Raw genomic sequence first — 15,103 nt, 5'->3', positions numbered from 1 at the left:
CACACACACACACACACTGCACTCGTCGCAACACTGCAGCAGCACACACGCCGCCCTACAGCATATACTTGGTCACTTAAACTGTGCTTGATTATTGCTACCTTTGCTCTAAATCCTGTTTGGTAAAGTTATAATATCATATATAATATCAGTGATGCATTCGCTGGACGAATGCATACAAGTATAGTTATGCTTTATATTACTAATCAGAGACTGTAAAATATGTATATTTAATAATGATTATCATACGTATTTTCCTTTGAGCTAAACTAATTCCTTAACTGAAATTGGTGTTTTAAATGACTCATTTCATGGATGTGATCTTGATAGATCTGGTGGTGAACATATTTGGTGAGCTAAGCTCATCATTATTTTAACATGCAGCTAAAACCGCTACAACTCGCTGCAACATGTTGCACATGTCGCAGCAACACACGCAAGCGCACACACACTGCATTTGTCACACTCTTATCTTAAACTCTGCGGAAAAAACTTTGTGTAGAAAAAAGCCTTTAAAATAGTACATGATTAAATGAGCAGTGAAACTGTGAGTAGCTTGCGAAACATTTCTAACACAGCAGCCGTGCATCTTGAATGTGTACATAATGAAATAGAAGATTAAACTAAACAAAGATGAAATTATGAAGTGTGACCTATAGCAACATAAGAACTGGCACGTTCCTGCTGGTCTAGCTGCAGTATTGTCCTTTTAAAACAACTGGTGCCCAAAACACTCATCTTCTATTCATCTAAAACTTAGTTGCCATCACAGTTAAAAGTCTTTCAGCACATTATTACCTTTCTCTTGAGACAGTCGGATGCATTTGGCAGTGAGATATTGAATCTGACCATAATCTTCATCTCTGTGAACTCTAAAAAATCTCCTCATAACCACAGAAGTGTTCTGATCTCAGTCCGTCACTGCTGCTCTGAAAACATGACCGCGGGTTTCTTTCACTCCAGGGTGCTAAATATCGCTCTGTCTCTTTAAATATTCAACCTCATACATAAACACAGAACTAACCGTCTGTACATTCAACGAGGTCTGACATAACACAAAACCACAACAAAAGAAAAAAAGATTTATAGAAGTGTAATGTACATATACATCATAATAATACTTCAAACTGATGAAAACATGAACTTTTTTTAATGTAGCACCTCAACAATCCAAGAGAAATGCTGCTGTATCTTTATGCAATATGTGGTTTGCATTCATGTATTTCTTTTTGATTTTGGGGTGAATGTGATCTGAATAAGTTTCTGTGACATTCTCAATATCTGAATTATTCATGAAATGTAACGTAACAGAGAGAAATGGAACACAGGCATGTTGGAGCGGGCCGTGACCCAGAAGACGTTTCCAAAGATTCCGAGAGAAAAACCTGCCCGAGGGATTTATCATTATCTTTCATTTAATGATTTCTTTGACACAAATGATTGAGTACGTTAAAAAGATGAAGGAATTTCTACTGTTTCAGTCTAAAGAGATTTGACCTCATCAAGAACAACAGGTAGAGAGAGAACATTTTTTCAAAAATGAAATTTATTAAAAAAAGACAAAGGAGAAAAGTCACAATGTTCATTCTGTCATGTCTGCACAGACGGTGATAGAAAACAACTCAACGTGAAACGCTGACGACGACTCATTTAACTGACATATTTGATTTGAAAATTGGGAATTCTCCAGATGATGGGAAGTCATCTGTTTGGGAAGGGATGACAAATATGACAGATTGGTGATGTTTCGGAGATGGAGAACAAGTTATTACATTGGATGAAAACGTGAACCAATGAGACGAGGAACACGTTTGACGTATACGAGGCCAAGATTCATTTCATTACGACTCTCTGCACTCTCACGACGTCCAGATTAGTTTTGAAGGAGTCACGTGACGCTCACATGATCTTGTCTTTAGATTTGAGCTAATGCGGGTGTCTGCTAAAATGACAGCAAATATGAGCTAGTCTACATCTAAAACAAATGAACTCTCTTTGATTTCTGTGTTGATAGTTAGCAGATTAATGGTTACTGTTTTTTCCTCCTTTGGTGAATAAATAGAATCCTTCATTTCTTGAAAACCAACATCTTCTCAAGACTGTAAATGTGTCCGTACGCAAGTTAAAAATAAAACAGAACAGAATCATTCAAGTTAACATGACAAACAGGATTCAGCGTAATAATCTAAATTCTACAATGACACGCTGAATACAATCAGTGAAAAGCTAACATATGAATAAATAACATCTGAACTTAAAAAAAGGCTGGTAACAGAATAACATCAGTGCTGTATAGCAGATGAAGATGGTCTCAATCAGGTCCTGAACTCTCTCACTTCTGATTGGAGCGTTTCTGGCCAAGTTAGCCGAAGTGCGGTTTTACACCAATGTTTGGACAGAAGCCAGTAACTTTGTTCTAAAAGCATCATGCTGGAAATGAAGGGATTGGACTACACAAAACATGGATGTTGTCAGTGTTTTTGTTCGACCACCTGAATTCATAGAGCACATGTGCAAGAAAAGAGAAAGGACTTGCCTATGAACATAAAACAAGCAAACAAAACCGATGCCTATCTGAGGTCAGATGTATCTGACATGAAGAAAATTATTGCACAGATTTCTTGCGTGTATCGATGGGCGGCATTTATAAATTAAAACCATAGTAATGTCAGCGTAAAACAAACTTCAGTGTCAAAATGAGAAAGAGTCTTGACGCTTCACCACTGCTGCCAACTGAAATCATCGTTGGAGCCGAACACCAGAAAAAAGCCCATGATGGTGGCGAAGATGACGATGTTTCCCGTCAGAACGAGCGCACAGGCTCCCCAGGCGATCTGAAAACATTCAATATTCAGAACAAATCATACAGAAACCATCGGACACCTCTGACAGACCGCTACACAAATAATAAGCAACACTTTCGCTCTTTATGCACAACAAGCAGAAGTATCTTCTGCTCGTGTAAAAGTGTGGTAAAATCTTGTTAACGTTTCTATTATGCAATGCTATAATAGACTCTTGGTTTACGTTTCTCTTTCGAAGGCATGAATGTCATCTCTGGGTGAACACGAGGGCTTCGATATTTACCACATTAGCACGAGCAAATATGATGGGCAGCCCGAAGGCGGACACGACGATTCCCGTGGTGAGGAATATGGCCAGCTCTTTACAGGCATGACTGGCCGAGTCCGTGTCGTCCACCACACGGCGAGAGATGCAGTGCGGGATGGGTGACAGAATGTAGAAGAAGAGCAGGAACAGAGGCCAGTACGCACTGCACAGAACACACACACACGTTAACAACATCAACACATTATGTGAAGGAACAGAAAAACGAGGAGGACGTGAAACTCACTTATAGGTGGGCAGAGCGCAGCCCAGCATGAGGAACATCAGTCCAATCGCTCCTCCAAAAGACAAACTGATGAGAGCTGAAACACACACACACGCACACACACACACGCACACACACACACACACACACACACACACAGGCTTTGGTTGACTATCCCCGTGGGGACAGTCCATAGGCGTAATGTTTTTATACTGTACAAACTGTATATTCTATCCCCTATCCCTAACCCTATCCCTAAACCTAAAGATCATAGAACACTTTTTGCATTTTTAGATTTGTAAAAAATATTGTTCTGTACAATTTATAAGCTTTTGTGCCCATGAGGACCTCAATTTTGGTCCCCACAGTGACACGAGTCCCCATGTGTTGGTGTGTATTCAGGTTTAGGTCCCCACCGGGATATACAAACATGAACACACACACACACACACCAGTTAATAATAAAACAAATAGATTTCAACATATCAATTATAATACAAATATAAACAATACAAATACAATAACAAAACCAGAAAAAATGCAGATGAACTGCCCATACAAAAATCAACCATGGTTTTATTATAGTAAAAGTGTTTGTTGGTGGATTGTTTATTATTTGTATACAGTTTAACTACATGCACCATGGGTAATTTGTTTGTTTCATTTTGTTAAGAGTGAGTGAATGCAGTAAAGCCAGAACGAGAACATTATTGATCTCATTGATTCTTTAGAATTATATTTCTGTCCACATGAAGTTGGATTCACACGTGAGATTCAACACACAATCAGCTGTAATGTGTGTAAGAAAGAAAGAAATTGTTTACTCCCTAATATATCCAAATGCATTAGTGTTTATGAATTTTAATACAAATGGTTTCGAACACACTCTGTTTGAACTGTTGTACTCACAGACAAACATTCATATATTGTGTGTGGGGGGATGTGTGTTTATATAAATCTGAGACCGCTAATAAAAATAGTTCCGCGTCATCACAACACACACGCACCGGAAACACACGCGCTGCTTACCTTTAATTCCCGCCATGGCGTAGATTTATAAACACAACAATGAACAGATTTAACAATAACGATGTGAAGAAACTCCTCGCGCTGATAAGCCTCCGCACTGCGCGTGCGCTTGACACGAGAACTTCCGGTAAGCGGAAAAGCAGCCACTGAACCGTGGTAAGCAGTGCCACCATTTTGTTGAGGACGAGCTTTATAAATGTATGCGTTTGTGACGTCTCCACAAGTGTTTTACCAAAATTAAGTTAAATTACTAACTGACACAACTATTCTTCACAAGTCCTCATCACTACAAATAATTCTAGTGAAGTCTAACTTGCTTGATTGAAACAAGACATTTTGAACTACACGTAGGTCACAGACCATTGATAACGTTATTGTGCTTTTTATGCAGAAAACACGCAGTTTTTCCGTTAACGTGTGTGGGTTTATAGGACAGTCTTGCCTGCGACGTTGATCCATTACAAAACGCACTGAGCAGTCTTCTTTTTTATTTATTTACATAGTACAGAAGTGTACAACATTTGTACAAACATATACAGCTCACAACAAAAACATTTAAGAAAAAAAACAATTACATGAAATATAACTTGGGGTATAAATGTGAAAAGAATAACAATTTATGTCAAGGGTAAAAAATTAACTACATAACATAGTGCTTCATAAACAATTTTTTTTTTTGCTTTTTTGTTTTTCATATTGCTTAAAATATGTCCTTATTGTTTAATTTATTTTTCAAAACTTGGCTTATAGCTTTAGCCCATTGTTTGTGATATTTACCAAATAAAATAAAAAGTTGTACCAGAAGATATATTGTACTTTTAGAATCAATGGTGACATCATAAATTTCAATTTAATTCAAATAAAAAAAATAGAGACGTCAATCCAAAACATTTTTGAATGTATACAATCAAAGAAAAGATGTCTCACGGATTCTTTTGTAACACCACAACATTCTCCAGAGATGAGCAGTCCTCTTTTTTCTTTCTTTTTTTTATTGAACTTCAAAGAAATACAAGACATGTTCACATACAGGTAAACTTAAGTAAACATTTTCACATGCAAAGTATACAATGCATTAAGGATGTAAAAAGTATGTTCCATATCATCACCATAGAACGTAGAAAAAGATTGAAGTGTACACAAGTAAAAGAGAAGAAAAAAAATAAAAATTAAAACAAACCAAACATGAGGGTAAGAAATTAAATTATACACCAGTTACAGTATACAGTATAAATTAAAGTGTTTACAAACTGAAATCGTCTTAATGGCTTTCTTATTTAAAGAAGGTGAAATAGAATCCAGGTATAACTTAAGATCTTTTCGGAAGGTCTTATATAATGGCTTATTATTTGCGAATTTACATTTATGTATGTAAAATTTACAAAGAAAAAAAATTAAATTAACAATAACACAAACATTGTTCAAGTCAGATTCATAATATCCCAAAATAATATCCTTAAAAGTTATTGAGAACCCACTCTCTTTCTCTCTCTCTCTCTCTTTCTCACTCTCTCAATCTTTCCAAAAATGTTCAGTATAATGGCATGACCAAAATAAATGATACACTGTTTCTTTGCCAACTTTACAAAATGAACATCTTGTATCAATATCACTTTTATATTTCAACAAGAAGTGCTTGACGGGGTAAAATGTATTAATTATTTTGAATGACACTTCCTTTACTTCATTTAATAGTGAGAAAATATTTATTTTGCAAAGACCAAATCTTTTTCCAGTTCAAATTTTTGAAAAAACTATTCCAATAATGAATTACAGGAGATGCGGAAACAATAACCTGAAGAAAAAGAGATCTTATTTAATCATTTTTAACCTTTTTTTCAGAAAAACATATTTTACCTATATAGGTTTCTGATGGCTCAGGAAAAGAAACAGGGGAGAGCGGGGCATGTTGTCACACTTTTCACACTGTCTAACATTTACTGAGCACCATACATCACAATGGTATAAATGTCATACCAAATGAAAGAAGGACGTCTTGGGCACATAAATTGTATTCATTACATTTTCATATCTCATCTCATTACGGAGTTGTAGACTGTTGAATAGAGAATGTGCACTTGTGACAATTTGCCCCATCGGCAGGTAAGTTGTCACACTAGATTATCTAAAAATAAGAACACAACTACTTAATTGTGAATATTGATTTGAATTTTTAAATTCAAACCAGAACTGGAAATATAAACAATCATGCCTAGAGAATTTGGAAAAACAATTATTTCAATCCAAACAATACACATTTCAATCAAAACACATTAAGTGGCAAGACCACTTTACTTTGAACTTTAAACTCAAACGTTCTCTGGCTTGCACATAGGTCCATGATAACTGAATGGAATGCTGCAGATAACTCACTTAACTTAACATGTTTAACCTCTGAACAAAACAGATGCCCTGTATCGGACTAATCAGACTCATCTTCAGAGTCACAATTCTGGCACACATAAATTGCCTGGCCTGAGGTGCAAGCATCATGGGCCCATTTGTTGCATTTTACACATTGTACCCAGGTCTCTTTTGGACGACTGTTTGAAAATGGCTCCACACAGACGAGGCAGAAGCACTCTTCATCATCTGATGATGACTCTTGCATGATTTTTCTTCTTTTAGCTGCCTTGTTCTTCGTAGGTCCAGATTTTGACTCCCCCCCCCCTTGCTTCCCTTTCTTTTGAAACAGCTTTTTGCTAGATTCAGCCTTATTCTTTTCTATTTCTAGTTGCTGCTTCACTGGCGTGTCAGTAAGAATTGCTGATTTGCGTCGTTTTCTTCCTTTGCTGGCTGGTTTTCGGGGGCCAGCCTTTGGATATGGCCGGATGTCCTCTGGAGTTGGTAGCCCGCTGTCAGCAATAGCATTGCTGGGTAAGGGTGAGTTGGTGGTAGCAGAAGCATAACTAGGCATGCTAAGCAGAGCAGAGTTGGTGCTGGGGTCTGGCAGGGCAGGGTTCTGAATGGGGCGATCTGTGACGTAGGATGGTGCAAACAACACTTTGTCTGGTTTATGTACAGTGGTGACCCCAGTTTCATCAACATTCCAAATGTCTCCTGGTCCAAACTCATATTTGCGTAACACTTTCTCTGAGTTGTCAAAGAAAGCATTAGCATTCTCTCTGTTGAAGCTACTTGCCCTGGCAAGGCTAGTTGCCTCTGGCTTTCTCAGTGACAGCGTTGTATGCAGCTTTAAGAAGCCTGTAAACCACTCTTTGCTGGCCTTTTCTTTTTCTGCCCAGAAAGGCGCGAACTTCAGCTGGTGTGCCACAGCAAACTGGTAGGCAAACTTTCTGACCTCACTTGGTGACAGACCAAAATAAATGTCAGCTGACCTAGTAATATACTCAACAAGCTGCTTTTCCAAATCAGGTGAAAAAATCTTCAGTGGCATTGTATAACCAACCATTGTTGTTGGCATGGCTGTCTGACTTTCAATTTCTTCTCTGGTAATCTTTTGACAATACCGAGTCAGAGTACGGTAATTTATGTCAAAATCCTTCGCTGTACTTCTGATTGATTTGTTCTGCAACTTTACCGGCCTGACTGCCTTTAACATTATGTCAGGTGGTGTACTGCCATGCTCTGTCTTTCGTTGATAATTTCGAACCATCTTCCTTCCTTCCTTCCTTAATTCCTGCCTTTCCTTCCTTTCTTCAAAAAATGTATTGCAATTACAAATAAATTACAATATCACAATGTTTTTTGAGCATGTTCTATGTGTTTATTTGTACTGGGGCAAGTTGTCACATGTGACGACTTGCCCCAAAGTCATTGAGACAACTTGCCCCAAACTGACATGTGTGCTAATGTTGGCTAAATCTCAAGGTTATCTCAACATAGCACGTCAGCTAAAGTATCAAAAGACACGTTATTGTCTCCTCTATTTGTGCAAATTAATAATTTTTAACATTCATATCTAACAAAGTTGTATTGCATAAAATTTTAAAATTTTTAATAAAAAAGTGCCAATTTTTTACTTTTTAAGCAGAAAAATAAGAAAATTGTGCTAACCTCAGATTAGAGCAATCTTGACCACATGTGAACAGGAAATTGACCATAGACGAAGTCACACAAAGTGGCTATTTGATTTTTGAGATAGAGCCTCTAGTGTTGGAGTTATGAACAGTGTGACAACTTACCCCGCTCTCCCCCATTTCTAAGTGGAGACTGATTACTATACTTGAATAACATGTTTATACCTCATGGTATTGCTCCCATAACTATAGCAAAGTCTTTATGAGAAACAGGTATATGATATGTTAAAAGGAACTCAGAATAAGACATTAATAAGCCCGTGTTGTTATACAACTGATTAACAAGAATCAATCCATTATGAAGCCAATGATCAAAAAACAAAGTTTTGTGTTTATAATACACAGGATATTTGGATTGTTCCAAATAAAAAAAAAGATGGGGGGTGAAATTGTGTTTGTATATTAAAGTCCACGCCAAAAAATTGATGATATGATATACTGTAATTGCACATTAACAAAAAATGTATACCTCCAAAGTGTGAAAAAACATATTGTGGAAAAATATACCATATTGAATCTAGATTTTTCAAATATTTTTTAAGTCAATTTATTTTGAAAGTATAATTTAAGGAGTTAAAGTCTACAAAATGTAAGCCACCTTTATTATAAAAGTTTAACATAGCCGTTTTTTATAAATAAAGAGATTGGGCTGCATAAGCAAGAGGAGATAATCCCTCATCTTTTGTAAGCAGAACTCTTCCTTTAATACTTAAATCCCTCTGTAGCTTTTTCTTTGTATTTGTAATAATCAATTAAAATTGAACTTGCATCTATTTTCCTTAGTTATTTGTATACCTAGGTATGTAACAGTGCTTTTGACAGCAATGCCGCATACTGAAAAGACACTACATCTTTTAACAGGAAGTAATTTGCATTTATTAAGATTAAGATTCAAACCGGAAGCTTTGCAGAATAAATGAAGAATATTTAATGCTACCTGGATTTGAGAAACGTCTTCTAAAAACAGTGCAGTATTATCAGCTAGTTGACTCATAATCAATTCTTTATTTCCAACTGTGATGCCCTTTAGATTGCTTCTTCTAATATGTATATTAAGACATTGAACAGCAATTAAAAACAAATAGGAGGACACAGGACAACCCTGTCCTACACCACGATTAAAAAATCTAGGGGAAGTACCATTACTCAGTTTAAATGAACTGTTACATATAACATTTTAACCATTTTGATGAGCAGTCTTCTGCAGAGTCGTGGAATCGTTCTGTGACGTCACACGCCAGTCAGACTGCGCTGCGCTGTTCCGCTGCCGGATGGGAATTATGAATCATTTGAGTGATTCGTTATTTTTCAGTTCGTTCACCAAAATGATTCGGTCACTGATTCGTTCAGTGTCAATTTCCATAATACGCCAGCAGGTGGCGAAAAAGAGTTGTGTTATGTCAACGAACGTATCAATGGACGTATAAACTGATTACAGGCTTTATTAAAATGTGTGTCTCTGATCTACTCATTAAATAAATAAAATAAGTCTAAATTAGTGCTTCAGATGACCAACGCACAAGGTTTTTCTGCAAAATTTAAAAGTTAATTGTTTGGTCACTTACACATTCATAAATCTGGGATTATGTTAAACGTGAAGTTGATGTATTTTAAATAAACAAGCGTGCAAAGTAGCCTACCTGTAACTGCGCTTTGCATCCGCTTTCTGCTGACTGCTGAACGAGACTCACATGCTAAATGACCGACCTACAGTGTCACTCTCCTTCATTTCCTTCATGAACGACATGTACCAGTTCGTTCAATTCGTTCACGAACGAGATCAGACTCGGACTCAACAGCGGCTTGGTCAGATATGGGCCTATTCGTTCAGTGGAGATCTGTGTTTCTAAAGCTCCAGCTGCACCAGTGGCCTCATCGGAGGACGACCAGCTGCTTGGTTTCGGCGCTCGTGCCAAGAGTACATGGAGGGAGATTTGGGACAGCAGAGCTGATGGTTACACTTCCTTTATAATGGGGGCAAAATGTGTCCGAGGGACGCGGATGTATAAACTGCAACAATACCCGTTGAAGCAGCAGCAGTGTGCCCGTCCGCGTGTGCCACATCTGAGCCCACAGGTCAGTTGTTTATTTTCCCTCATTTGCCCTTCAGAAGAGAATCTTTACAGTTATGTCAATAAGAATATGTACCTTATTCTTTGTATAGCACAGTTACATTAGAAAAAATCGTTTCTTCTCATTTTCAATCACACCTAGGCACACAACTCTAACGAGAGCTCCTGCTCGACAGCTTCCTGGATACGATCATGACATACATCAGTGGAAGTGTTCTCATCAACAGAGGATCTGGATGACGACAGAGCTGGAGTCCATGGGTCTGTGGCCAGGCTGTCCTCCTGTGAGCAACCCCATGAAGACTGTGGCGTTTACCTCCTCAGCCTGAGCTGATAGACACAGTCTCTGATCTGCCTAAGGTCTTAGAGAGCAGGGTACGGAGAAGGAGATGACATGGAAAGAGTTTCAGAAGTCTCAATTTTACAACATGGAAAGACAGAGATGGGTTTCAGAAAAAAGTAAATGAGAAATTTCCCCATGTCAATGTATTTTGCTTGTGTTTGTTCTGCCTGTTAAAGTGTTGAGAAAACAATAAAAACTACTAAGAAACACTGATTTATCTTGTACTCTGTTTTTTATATTTATAAATATATACAGTAAATAAATAGCAAATATATTCAACCTGACGTATTTGAATTATAAATGTAATAACTACATACATTTCATTGTTTCTTACCTTTGTATTGTAATTAGTTTAGATACAAATACTCTTCATAAATGTATGCACATTTGGTGCCATTTACCTTATTATTTTACCTATGTTTAATAAGTTAAGTCATTTACATTTAGTCATTAAGTAAATTTAACAAAAAAATCCTAAAGGATAATAACATACAGGTAGTGATGAAAACGATAACAAAAAACTTTCTACACTGACATTAAGACTATTTTATCAAAACATACAAATATACATTGCAATTACCTGTTTGTTGTTACGAAGTAATGTTAAATGTAAATAAACATTTAGGGGCAGTTTCCCAGACAAGGATTAGCTTGAGCCAGGACTAGGCCTTAGTTAAATTAGGATAATTAAGTTGTTTTAAACAACATACTTTACAAAAAAATATTACTGTGTGCATCTTGAGACAAAACAATCACAGTGATATATTTTAAGATATGTCAGTGCAAGTTGTTTTCGACCAAGGCATCTCTCACATTTAAATTAGTCTGAGACTAGGCTTAAACCCTGTCTGGGAAACCGCCCCTTAGTGTTGATAAATAAAACGTTCATTTTATTAATATATTCTATATGCTTATCAACATTTTCATTAAACACAACTTCTTTTCAAATCATTTTAATACTAATGCTTTGTCATTATTTCTACATTTTAAAAGCGTGCTTAAATGTCATAAATAACGCACAAATTACTGTAAAACAATGTTTCAGAGTTGCTTGCGGTAGGATTCGAACCCACGTCCAAGCGAACATAAAAAAAGATGTGGAATAACTCTGATTGGCTGTGACATCATTTGCAGGCGACTGAAATGCTTCAATCTTATTGGCTGTCGGTGTATTCCACCTATTCACGACCGGCAGTGAACGAGAACGATTCGTTCACTTAAAAGATTTGTTCAAAAAGAACGATTCGTTCACGAACGTAACATCACTACAACCATCCGGGCTGTCATGGCCGCTGTTAGATGCGGGAGTCTGGAGTGTTTCCCGGAAAACATTTTAATTGACATTTTATCTTATTTAAATGTGCGAGAACTCGTGCGCAACTCCAGGTACGAAGCATACAGTGGCTGTTTTAAAATATACGAGTGATTGTATTGGAAAGCATACTAGATAAATGTAGTGCATGATGATCGTCACTCAGATCTGTGTGTTTACGTACGCGCATAAATGTGTGTTAAACATTTGCGTGTGTTGATGTACGTCATGCGCGTTGCCGTTTAATATACGTGTGTGTGTGCGCGTGCGTGCGTGTGTGTGTGTGTAGGGTGTGCAGGCGCTGGAAGCAGCTGGTGAAGGATCAGAGATTGTGGCGTTCTGTTGATCTGTCCTCATGGAAAGCGGTGAGAAGTTCATTTATCTGGACTGTAAAGTTTCACCTTCACTTCCGCTGCTGTGTAACACTTCTTCTCAACTCCAGTCCTGTGGGCCACACTGCTCTGCTCGTTCTGTATGTTTAACTTCTTCAGATTTATCTGAGCGATCTCCATCAACTCTCATAAGAGATACATACAGAAGGACTCAGTGTGGCCCCCAGGAGTGGAGTTAAGCAAAACCCAGCTTTATTAGAAAGGAACTTTATAATTATGGACTCCTAAACAAAAGTCACTAACTCGAGCAGACGGACACCTTTGGTTGCAGTCAGCAGTTAATGAGAGCTGATCTGTTTTTACTGAAACTGGAAGGTTGGATTGGATATCCATTTTAACTTTGCACAAACTGTTCATCCATTCACATGTTTGTTTTTTGTGTGTGTACGCTGAATAGGTGCCATCTCGAGTGCTGTGGATTCTGCTGCGTCAGTATCTGGGTCGTGGCCTGCGATATCTGCGTCTGCGCGGTCTGCTGTTGTCTGCACGTGGCGGTGCCTTCCTTACTGAATCGTGGCTGCAGGGTCTGACCTCCAAGTGCCCTCGTCTGCGCAGACTCTGCCTGCTGCACACAGACCTGCGCGGCTTACACAGCTGCTCTCTGCTGCCCCCTACTTTACAGGTGCTGGAACTGCATTATTGTGAAGTCCCACCTGCTTTCTTTACCCAGAATCCCTCTGGATCAGAAACAGACAGAACTGCCACAGAAAACGAAGCGCCTTCATCCGCCGGCCAGAGCATGGCCATACAGACGCTCGTTCTCGATACCGTACCATCCTTTTCTGATCAGCACCTGCAGAGTCTCAGCTCGTGGCCTCACCTGAGCCACCTGGAGCTGAGGGATCTGATCCGCGTGACAGTAGCCGGTCTGAAGGGCTGCGTTCCCCCCGGGGTGCAGTCGCTCACCCACCTTAAACACCTGGAGCTGGAGACATCCAAGCGGACTCAGATGGTAGCGCTGGGTCTCGGCGGGGGCTGGCCCGGTCTTGAGGGTCTCAGTTTGGGTGGTAAAGAGGTCGGTCCTGGTCTGCTGTCTGTCGGCCGTCTGCCAGACCTGCGCTCATTGCGTCTGCACACGTGCAGATTGGCGCAAGTGATGGTGCTCAGAAGCTGCAGGTGAGCGATCGAGTTGAAAAAGTCGAAATGTTTTGTTGCTGCAACTAGACTGAATCTTTAAGTACTTTTCATTTGACATTTTTACAAGTTTAGGTTGTTCTTGATAACAGATCACAGTTAAATACTGGCATTACATTTTAGTTGTAGAAGGACACAACAATTTACACAGTTGCCGTGAACAGTCAATGACTGAAGGTTTGTTTTCTGAAAATGATTGGTCTTTTATCTGTTATATGACGTGTCATGTTGACTGCGCAGGTGTCTGACACAGCTGCGCAGGCTGGAGTTCAGTGAGGTGGAGTTTATAGAGGAGGAGGTGAGAGAGGATGAGACGGACGGACTGAAGAGTGAAGATGATCCTGTGATGAAGTTTAGACACGTGTTATGTGAACTGCTCCCCCGATGCACCGTATGTTTCAACAAATGCACACTCACAATAAACAACGACTGACACAGACACACAATTATACTGCAGAGACATTACACGTGTGTGCGTGCGTGCGCCTTTAACAGACAAGAACAAAAACATGTTTTTCAGATCTGTGACTTTGAGCTGTTTATAAATGCAGACTAGATTATTTTTACTTGAAATAAAGTTGTTGTATGTGAATATTGCTTGCAGTTTTAATAATTGTTGGTTTAGGGTGAATCTCGTGTCTGGCCATATGTCACTTTGGAATCAAAAGAAAGCATTAAGAAATTATATTTTGATTAATGTAAAAGGTTATAGGGACTTTTGCTGTATTGTTGCATTATTTTATGATAACTAAGCAATCCTCATTACTGTAATGAAGAAAAACATTGTAATGTGTGTATTTGTTGTACTGCCTCAAATTTGTAGCAATGAAAATGACAAAGAACTCAGAATGCATTTTAGATTGATGATGAGATTCAGACAAGAAACATTTTTAACTGAAGTGGAAATATTACATTGGCAAAATCTTATTAGTAATAAAGAATCGTTTTTTACCTAATACAGCGATAAAAATGGCCTGTTTGTCTATTGTGTTTATGTTAGAACACAAATAACAACATATGTTTTACTGTGGTTTTACTTCTCGTTGTGTTTTATCTTAACAGCCTTGAGGTGCAACACATTTAAAAAGTACAAATATTTTACGGAGCCCTAATTATTACGAGTTCATGAAAGAAATTAACTTTCTATGGTAGGGGGTTGAAGTATAAGAGGGCTTTGTCGTGTCAGTCGGTTATAAATGTTTTGCGTCAAAATAAAAGGTTTCTAGCATGTCTTGTGCTTTAACAGCTGATGAGCACTTTTACACAGTAAAAAACTAATGCTAGTTTGCTAGTTCATGCGAGTTCATGACGTACTCGTGTGTGGTAGCGTGGCCGAGCGGTCTAAGGCGCTGGATTAAGGCTCCAGTCTCTTCGGAGGCGCGGGTTCGAATCCCACCGCTGCCAAACGCTTTTCGCAATTTCTAGACCAAAGCATTATAACTAGTGA

At 38.4% G+C, this 15,103-nt stretch overlaps 3 protein-coding genes and 1 non-coding gene across 5 annotated transcripts in view; 2 read left to right on the top strand and 2 right to left on the bottom strand.

Moving 5' to 3' along the window:
- The window catches only part of LOC130558066 (early endosome antigen 1), a 16,506-nt gene extending 15,564 nt beyond the window's left edge, over positions 1-942 (bottom strand). For both annotated transcript variants that reach the window (XM_057340290.1, XM_057340289.1), the window contains exon 1: positions 799-942. In XM_057340290.1, coding sequence (XP_057196273.1) covers positions 799-889 — 91 coding nt within the window. In that variant the 5' untranslated portion in view covers positions 890-942. The remainder of the gene's footprint in view (positions 1-798) is intronic.
- A 599-nt stretch (positions 943-1,541) lies between these two features.
- On the bottom strand, positions 1,542-4,523 carry leprotl1 (leptin receptor overlapping transcript like 1). The gene is made up of 4 exons (XM_057340962.1): positions 4,364-4,523; positions 3,356-3,431; positions 3,088-3,274; positions 1,542-2,834 (listed from the first exon to the last, which is right to left on the bottom strand). The coding sequence occupies exons 1-4, from the start codon at positions 4,377-4,379 to the stop codon at positions 2,718-2,720; spliced, it is 396 nt and encodes a 131-aa protein (XP_057196945.1). The 5' UTR covers positions 4,380-4,523; the 3' UTR covers positions 1,542-2,717.
- Positions 4,524-12,049: 7,526 nt separating this feature from the next.
- LOC130558013 (F-box/LRR-repeat protein 12-like) lies at positions 12,050-14,646 on the top strand. The gene is made up of 4 exons (XM_057340205.1): positions 12,050-12,204; positions 12,420-12,495; positions 12,920-13,638; positions 13,897-14,646. The coding sequence occupies exons 1-4, from the start codon at positions 12,104-12,106 to the stop codon at positions 14,087-14,089; spliced, it is 1,089 nt and encodes a 362-aa protein (XP_057196188.1). The 5' UTR covers positions 12,050-12,103; the 3' UTR covers positions 14,090-14,646.
- Positions 14,647-14,978: 332 nt separating this feature from the next.
- trnal-aag (transfer RNA leucine (anticodon AAG)) lies at positions 14,979-15,060 on the top strand. The gene has a single exon. It is a non-coding gene; the product is annotated as a tRNA-Leu (tRNA).
- Positions 15,061-15,103: the final 43 nt, after the last annotated feature.

The sequence above is a fragment of the Triplophysa rosa genome, linkage group LG8 (genome assembly GCF_024868665.1).
Source record: "Triplophysa rosa linkage group LG8, Trosa_1v2, whole genome shotgun sequence".
Classification (NCBI taxonomy): domain Eukaryota; kingdom Metazoa; phylum Chordata; class Actinopteri; order Cypriniformes; family Nemacheilidae; genus Triplophysa; species Triplophysa rosa.
Note: the sequence above shows the minus strand (reverse complement) of the source record. Positions and strands in the feature narration are given on the sequence as shown.